Source organism: Cynara cardunculus (assembly GCF_001531365.2).
Source record: "Cynara cardunculus var. scolymus isolate 2C chromosome LG 7, CcrdV1, whole genome shotgun sequence".
NCBI lineage: Eukaryota > Viridiplantae > Streptophyta > Magnoliopsida > Asterales > Asteraceae > Cynara > Cynara cardunculus.
In genome coordinates, this window is record NC_037534.1 from 3742787 (window position 1) to 3752008 (window position 9222).

At 30.1% G+C, this 9222-nt stretch overlaps 1 protein-coding gene across 1 annotated transcript; it reads right to left on the reverse strand.

Annotated features, from left to right (window-relative positions):
• Positions 1-1251: 1251 nt before the first annotated feature.
• On the reverse strand, positions 1252-5973 carry LOC112515308 (patatin-like protein 1). The gene is made up of 7 exons (XM_025122037.1): positions 5792-5973; positions 5410-5591; positions 4666-4852; positions 4382-4528; positions 3038-3340; positions 1522-1697; positions 1252-1440 (listed from the first exon to the last, which is right to left on the reverse strand). Exons 1-7 carry the CDS (start codon positions 5936-5938, stop codon positions 1368-1370), a joined length of 1215 nt encoding a protein of 404 aa, XP_024977805.1. The 5' UTR covers positions 5939-5973; the 3' UTR covers positions 1252-1367.
• Positions 5974-9222: the final 3249 nt, after the last annotated feature.

Below are 9222 nucleotides of genomic sequence, written 5' to 3' on the forward strand. Positions count from 1 at the left end.
ATCTACTTGTAATCTTGATTTTAAGTAATATGCATTAATAAACAGTACTTTACACATAAAAAGTGGTTTTTAAAAGTTTTGTCAAATGCTTTATAATATAGTATAGATATGTTAAGATGGATGTAAAGTCAAACAAATAGCTTCTGTTCTAAGAAGAGATGATTGTGTCGGTTATAAGAGTGTCAGTTGTAAGAGATGTGATCCACCCGACTAACAGATTCTTGAGTGTTCGAGTTTATTTATGACATGAAACAGCTCGTAACATGGGTATAACTTATTAATACGTTACAAAAAACCATATTTAAGTCCATTTTATTTTTACCCCGAACCCTGTGCCCAAAAACAAAGAATTTGCACGGGTTTTCTAGTCCAAGTGTATCTTGTCTTTACCACGAACAAATTTGAGAATGAATCTTTTTATCGAAGGATCAGGAAAAAAAAGGGTCCGGATCTGGGTTCCCTTAACCAAGCCACTGCCTATTAGTCGCCGGCTCATTCTTCAACATGTTCGGTTTTGAATTAGAGACGTTAAAAATGATGAATCGACGTCTACTATAACCCCTAGCCTTCCAAGCTAACGATGCGAAGGGTTTCAATTTTTTCAAATGAACGATTTGAAGACCTATTGATTCTAAAAACTACGGATCATTCGGACCTTTCAATTCATGAATTAAGAATTCTCACAACAACAAGGTCTACTCGACATGAATTAGGCGTTAATGAAACTTTTTACAGGAACCTTTCACAAAATTCCCAACTAATAGTATTCATATTTGATTTTTAAGTAGAGCAATAGAGAGAAGGATGTGGTTTCTCTCGCTTTTGACATAATGGGCCCCCATTTTGGTAACATCTCAAACAAAATTTCTTTAAATGGAAAAAAAATTGAAATTTTTGAGGATTTTAAGATGCTTTTTTTTTATTTCAACACATTTTTCTTTAAATTAAAAAAAGTGTGAGAAAATAAATAATCTTTTATAATTTTCATTAAATAAATTATTTTTGAATTTTGCTTTATTTTATCTTAATAAATTGTATTTTAAATATCTAAAATAAATAATAAAACACTTTAATAAATAAAATCCATAGTTATATCGGTATGGTCTAACGATATGTGAGTCTTTGGCTTTTTAAGAGGTTAGAGGTTCAAACTTCATCAAAGATGAGGAGAGTGTGTGAATTTATTTGTTCTATTTGTTCTATATAAATATTATATACTTCAAAAAGAAAAATAATATTATAACCAAAATATAAATAGAATTAAAGTTTGCCATTTTATTGAATCAAATTTTAATGACATTACGATTAAATATTTATTATAACCTTTCCAAATAATTTACGAAATTTACAAAAGAAACAAAAAACAGTCACTCGACTACTTTCCCATCCGTATTATTTGACTCCCTTAGTTTCCGTTCATCCGAGAGTTGTTGTGCAAACCTGCATTTAAAAATAAACTGGATTTTATTAAACCTGCTTTTTGTACAAATATTAACTGTAATTTGAACCACAAAGTTGTACCTTTTTAATACGTCACGGTTGGTACCACCATCTGGGATGGGTTCAACCACTCCAGTAGTGGAATTCATCCGGGAAACCGAGTCATCCAGTAATCTTTCGCCAACTTTCACAAGGTCGTCCAAGTTTTGCTTTGTTGCTATGTCCGTTGAAGCCAAGTCTCCGGTCAAATTCTCATCCTAATTTGACGTAAATTTAAAGCATACAAAACTTTGATTAGTCTGATACAACTTTTAAGAGGTGAAACATAGTTTTCCCATTGAATCTGACCATTTTTGGATTGTAATGAAACGACTATACATACATATATAGATAGCCCTCGAGCTTAGTTGGCAGAGGGACAGAACAATTATGCTGAATTATACAACGTGTTCAAGTTGGTTGCGTACGGGGTTTCTAGGGGGTTGGTTCCGTATGGGGTTGAAATAAGGCAACAAAATGAAGAATTGATGGTTTTTTAGGTATGCATTGTCAGGTTGTACTGTACGACCTACCAAAGCATGTTCAGAATGTTCTATCTACAACCCGTTATTGCATCGAAGGCGCAGACCTACATAGGCAAATACAGTGGCATGGACCTTCTTTTCATGGTTCCATCGTAAGTGAGAAAATTACGTTACCATACTGTTTTGTTAACTGAAAAGCTTTGATACAAGTTTTTAATGGCAGAATTGGTTAATGTTGCTTACTTTGTACGAAAACCCTGGGTTTAAGTTCCAGATTTGTCAAAATTTCTAGGTTTTAGCTTAAATTTTGGTGTTTCTCAGTTGTTTTAGAAAAAGAATTATAGCTGGACTCAAACATGAGTCCTTTGTATCACTACAACAAAAATTGAGTTTATAGGACGCCCTCAATCTCTAAGTGTCCCAATAGACCGCTTTATAGAACTTAATTTATAAGACCAAAATATAAAGTGTCATATCTATATGCGTTGTAATAAGTTTATATAATGCTTTTGGACATCTTAACAAGTTTTTTATGACATTTTTAATACAAAGCGTTGTATTAGCAACTTTATAAGATACTTTTGGGAAAGTGGCCTATAAACTCAATTTTTTATAGGACACTTGTTTTTATAGGACGATGTTTCAAACAATGTCCTATAAAATTGCTTATGTGACGCTTTATATTAAAATTGTCCTAAAATACTTATTAAGACGTTAAAAAATGTCATATAAATTTATTACAACGTCTTTAGATAAGACGCTTTATTTTTTGGTCCTATAAAAAGGTCTATTAAGACGCTTAAAAATTGAGAGCGTCCTATAACCCCGATTTTGTTGTAGTGTATGCAAGGGCAAAAAATCAACCAAGCAACCTATACTAATATTGTGAGATATTTTAACAGGTTTTATTTTTATGTTCAGACTGTATCACCACCTAGAAAAATTTACGGGTGCGTCTTTGATTACATGTTTGGGGAGGTGTGCATTGTTGATTTGTACTGTACAATCCATCAAGGCACGTTGAATGTCTACGTACAAGTTATCAAAGCATGTTCAAGATGAGTGAACCAAACCTGAATGCGGAGATAATTGTCGGTGGAATTAAGGGCTTCGAAGACAACGTTGTCGTGGAAAACAACCAAATCAGCACTCGCTTGAGTAAAAGCTTCTACCAGTGGGACCGAACCGTTCGTGAGTAACCACCCAAGAACTCCCCATTTTGCAGCCATTTTCGCGTCGTATCGAGGTTGTTGTTTCTCAGTGCCCGTCCCTAACGATATCACCAGAAACCGCCCGTAATCGAGAGGTGAAATAGGGAAGAAATTTGGATCTTCTTTTAGGGTTTGCCTTGTCACTTCTCCTATTGCAACCAAAGACTGCCAATTATAACACACAATGTTGTAAGTGATGCATTAATTGTTGTACATTGTTTGTTAATAGCTTGTATTGTTGTATTACATGCATGAATAGGTTTACATGTCGGGTTTGTAAGATGTCAAAAATATCTGAGTGTTTTAATAGACTGCTTTATATAACATTTGTTATATTAATCAAATAATTGTACATTCTATGTAAAAAAACGTTGCAATAAGTTTATATGACGTTTTAACAAGTTGTTTAAAACACTTTTGAAATAAAGTATTATATTACCTTTTGTGCACGACGCTTTTGAGAAGTTCCTATGAACACGTCTTTTTTACATTACACTTGTTTTTTATAATACAAAATTTCAAATGATGTCTGAAAATATTGATATGGTGTTTTATAAGACGTTAAATATCCAAGTGTTCTAATAAACTTATTGCAACATTTTTACTTATGAGTTATCACTACAACAAAATTGGGTTTATAGGACACCCCCAATTTCTAAGCGTCCCAATAGACCGCTTTATATGACTTAATTTATAGGACCAAAATATAAAGTGTTCTATCTAAAAGCGTTGTAATAAGTTTATATGACGTTTTTGAGCGTTTTAACAAGTTTTTAGGACATTTTTAATACAAAGCGTCGCATTAGCAACTTTATATGATACTTTTGAGAAAGTGTCCTATAAACTCATTTTTTTATAGAACACTTGTTTTTATAGGACAATTTTTCAAATTGTGTCCTATAAAGTTGCTAATGAGACGTTTTATATTAAAATTATCCTAAAAAACTTATTACGACGTCAAAAAACATCATATAACTTATTACAACGTCTTTATACATGACACTTTTTTTTGTCCTATAAACTAAGTCTTATAAAGAGGTCTATTAAGACACTTAGAAATTGGGAACGTCCTATAAACCCGATTTTGTTGTAGTGTATATATGTTTGATCCTATAAAACAGTTTATTAAAAGAGATATTTTGTCTCATACAAACTTAATTTTGTTACAATGACATCATTGCACTATAGCTATAGTTTGTAAATTACCGGATTATTAGCAGCCATGCCACCATCGATAAGGTTAAACTCTCGATCGCCATTTTGAAAATAATGGGCGGGGAGGAACGTAGGTGCCGCCGATGTACCAAGGCAGATGTCTGATAATTGCACATCCATGCTAGGCTCTCTTGGCACCTTCAATATAACCACCATATATATATATATATATATATATATAAATATATATTGGAAAAATTAGTAAATATGTGTAGTTTAATTAATTAATATTAAATAAAAAGATGGATGGATGGATGTATGTTTGAAAATGAGACCTGAAATGAGCTAAAGATAACAGGCTGCATAGTTTTGATGTCAAAGGAAGGAATGATAACGTTGGTCAATGTCTGATTCAGCTGGGTGGTTCCTAATAAGCTCGTCACAAGCTCTTTAAGATACTTCCCGTTGTATTTTGGTCCTACCAGTGCCTTCAGCAGCTTTATAATCGCACCAAATGGCCCTCTGAATTTCCACAAATTAAGGAAACACGTAAGTTATTAATGTATAATCTGTGTAAACACATATTATACGTATGAACCTCCCAAAATATCTTTTAAGCAAAGATAGTGATCAAATGCAAACCATCCAATTTGTACAAACCGTGCAAACCACCCTCATCCGTCGATTTCATTGTTTAATCTTATGAAATTTTTTCATGAAATTGTTTAATCTTGTGAAATTGTTTCATATAATACTTTTTTTATGAAGTTGTTTCATATATGGTTATGAAATTGTTTGATATAATACTTAATGAAATTGTTTCATGTATTTCTCTAAAATTAAAATAATGAAGATGATAATATCCATGATTAACACCCTTCACAATAAAAATGATTAATCAACCTCCCATAATTACAAAAATATGAACAAAATGAAAAATTATGATTGGTTGAATGAGGTTTGTATGATTTGTACAAATAACGTGGTTTGCAAAGTAAACCTCATATATATATATATATATATATATATATATATATATATATATATATATATATACACACACTTGTATTTGATCTTACCTAAATTGTTTGAAAATCTTGGGACAATTTTCAAGATAAAATGGAACGATGTCTTTAGCAGCATACAAAGGTCTGTTGTTTTGGTCTGGAGCCGTTAGCATGACGGCGACTAGACCCCCAGTGCTTGTTCCAGCAATGACATCAAAGTAATCCGCTAGCCTTGCTTCCTCGCCGTCTAACTCCTACGAATATATATATATATATATATATCAATATATATACAACAAGTTACCAACCACAAATGGTTTTGGGAACATCTTGTTTGGATCACAAAAGCGATAGAAACGTTTTTTTTAAGTTGGAATGATATTTTTAATCTCTTTAGGGATATACGTACATATATATGTATATATGCACACGTGTACGTATGAGTTGTACGTACCTGAAGTTGAGACTCGAGGTACTCGAGAATGACACCTGGGACGATTCCTCGTATCCCTCCGCCATCGATACTAAGGACTGTTATGAGATTTCCGGTGTTTGGAGGTCGGTTACCGATGCGGTTTGTTGTGGGGACGTTGCTTGCCATTTTTAAATTCGTAAGATATATACAAATTGTTAGGATGGTTTTTGCACAAATTTTAGATGAGGTAATAGTAGAAGTTAAAGACTTTGATCAAGTATATATAGGGTTTTGTCAGCCTCTATGCTCTAAACTTCCTAATCATGCCTTTTCAATAATCCAATAAGACATGGTCTTATTCCTATACGTGATTCATTGCATATTACTCTTCTTTAAACAAATAATATATATATATGTATATATATATATATATGTATATATATATATATATATGTATATATATATATATATGTATATATATATACACACACATTAGAAGGATACCTTCATAATGCAGCGAGATATATCTCGATCTTAATGTTTCGTTTTTCTTTCGGGTTGATATTATAATACAATTTATATGGTTTTAAGAAAGTAATAATGTTTTATTTTTGAATAAAATATAAATATTAATATATCATAAAAATTTAAAAAAATATTGATATTGGTACCAAACTAAGTATTTAAATTTCTTTTTGTGTATTGCTTTAGTTCATTTTTTAGTTTTGGTTTATTAATATATTTTTTTATAAAAATAATTATTAAGTATTTTATTAGTTATCAATGATTATCCTAATTATATTTTAGATTTTAAAATTAAAATGAGATGTTTATCCTCTATTTGATTATGTTTATATATAATTATTTACATAAATTCAATCATGAAGCTTTAATAAGTTGTACATACACACAATTTATTTGTAATCATGCATAAAAAATGGTTTTTAAGAGTTTTTATCAAATACTTTATAATATAATGTATATATATATATATATATATATATATATATATTTCAAGGTTATAAATGATATGGGATATAGTATAACGACAACGTCGAGTCTCAAGTCTTATGAGTTAAAGCGAGGTCATGGTGTTTTTCAGAGTCTGCCTTAATTAAGGCAACATATATGTATATATATATATATGTGTGTGTGTGTGTGTGTGTGTATGTATGTATATGTATTAGTGTTTTGAATAATTCTGTAGAACAACTGAAATTCATATAAAATTATAAAACTAAAAATGAAAGAAAAACTGATATATCGATCTTATAAGAAAATGATATCAAGAGTGGAAAAACAAGATTAAAACTTTTTGAGTCTCTACTCGCTATTTTCTTCAATTTTCAAAGAATTCATGTTCGACTCTGTTTATACGGAAATGATAGTAAAGATTTACCTATTCAGGGTTCTTATGTTTCTTTTTAACGTTTATTTAAGTTTTAGATGCCATGCATTAATTACCATTTATCCTCCACGTTATATGTTTAAAAATGGTAAAAAAGACAAAAGCATCCAACCTTAGAGCAGAATCACAAGGGTTGTTAATGTGGTCGCAAAGCCAAACATCGACGCCATAACGAGTTATTTAAAACCATTGTTATATTACAATTGTTATGAAGCATTTAATAAAGAAATCAATCGTAATATTTTTTTAAGTATCAGTTGGTTTTCAGAATGTAGAATCATTTAATACGATTCATATGACATGATAATCTTAGGACGACCCTTTCATCGATAGATGCCCTTGTTAAGTTTTCTTTATGTTAATCACAAGGGTAATGTCTGATTGGTTTGAGCTTGGGCTCCAAAAGTCAAAAGTCTATGGAGGTCTCAGGTTCAAATCCAAGAGGGAATAAAAATCCCCTTGTGGCTACGGAGGTTCAAATATGGTGACTCCGGACTACTCGCAAAGCAGGTGGTCGTCATGTGATTAGTCGGCTCTCATAACGGGTTAGATATCCAGATTAATCAAAAAAAAAAAAAAGATTACACATGTTGTCTTTGAAAAAAGAGAACTCGTTAACTTGATCCTTTCTAGAAATAATCCGTAATATATAATATTAATTATGAACTTACAAAAAAGAAAGAGATTCATCTGCTTATTGTTATTTGAACAAGTAAAAGTTCTGAAATATGACGTTTTCTTTTTCAATTTAATTAAATATAATATCGACATGTTTATATTTATCGATTTAAAAAAACATTATAAAATAACGATAAACCATCTTTGACAATTTACTATAATTTTTTTAAAATAAAGTATTAAAAATCAAAATCACAAAAATATATTACATTCAACTCCAATAGCTACTCTATTTTAGCAATTATAACATTAACTATATTATTAAAATATTTAATAAAATATTATTTCTATCTTCTTGACATTTAATTATCAGTTACAAACTTTTGTTAGAGCATCTTCAACTGTTATGCTATAATTTTTCTAAAGTAAAGTATTAAAAGTCAAAATCTCTAAAAATGTATTACATTCAACTCCAACATCTACTCTATTTTAGCAATTGTAGCATTAACTATATTATTAAACTATTTAATATATTTAATAAAATAATATTTATCTCTTCTAACATTTAATTATGATAGCTCCCATTGTGGAAAAAAAAAATTAAAATACTAATTCTCGCTCTTATACAGAGTTTTATAAATTTCTCTAAATTTAGCAATTTCCATATCCACTCTTTTATTTTCAGGCAAATTGCATGAAAAAATAACGTACTTTAACTTGATTCATATTCTAGGTAACATACTTTCAAAACTTCCATTTTGGTACCTAAGATGTAAAATTTTAAACATTTAAGTACTCAAGTAACTGATTGAAGCATTAACCGGTTATCATCCTAATGTAACGAGTGATGTGGTATCCAACTCAGTATTATTTGTTGACGTGGTTAGTGACATGAATTTTTTTAATCTAAAATTAGTTCTTTTTTAATATAAAATTAGTCTTCAACTGGTTACCCATGTACTTAAATGTTTAAAACTTCACATCTTCAGTACCAAAATGAAAGTTTTCAAAGTACGTTATCCAAAATAAGAATCAAGTTAAATTACGTTACTTTTTTATACAATTTACCTTTTATTTTTTTTCTTAAAATAATGTACCACACGCATGCACAAAGATAGAGTGCAAATGATAAAAACAAGTTTGACTTTTTCTATAGTTGACCGTTTAGGGTTGTTTGTATTCAATGGAGAAGTGGCCAACTACTTGACTAGCAAAAAAAAAATGGCAAATAATTATTAAAACACTTGGAAATGAATTAATATTGGGAGGGAATTACATGTCATAAGCTAATTTAGATAATGTATTTTTGTATAAAATATTCGGTCAATTATACGTGTATGGTTTATTTAATTGTACTGTTTTTATTTGTAACGTACGACGTAATTCTTATTTCTTAAGGGATCTTTTTTTTTGAAGTATATAATACTTATATACAGTAAATGCA

Coding starts and splice junctions, on each gene's coding strand:
- LOC112515308 (XM_025122037.1), bottom strand. CDS start 5,938: ATGGCAAGCAACGTCCCCACAACAAACCGCATCGGTAACCGACCTCCA. Junction 4,853..5,409: donor AAGATTTTCAAACAATTTAG/GTAAGATCAAAT, acceptor GTGGAAATTCAG/AGGGCCATTTGGTGCGATTA. Junction 3,341..4,381: donor GCATGGCTGCTAATAATCCG/GTAATTTACAAA, acceptor TATAATTGGCAG/TCTTTGGTTGCAATAGGAGA.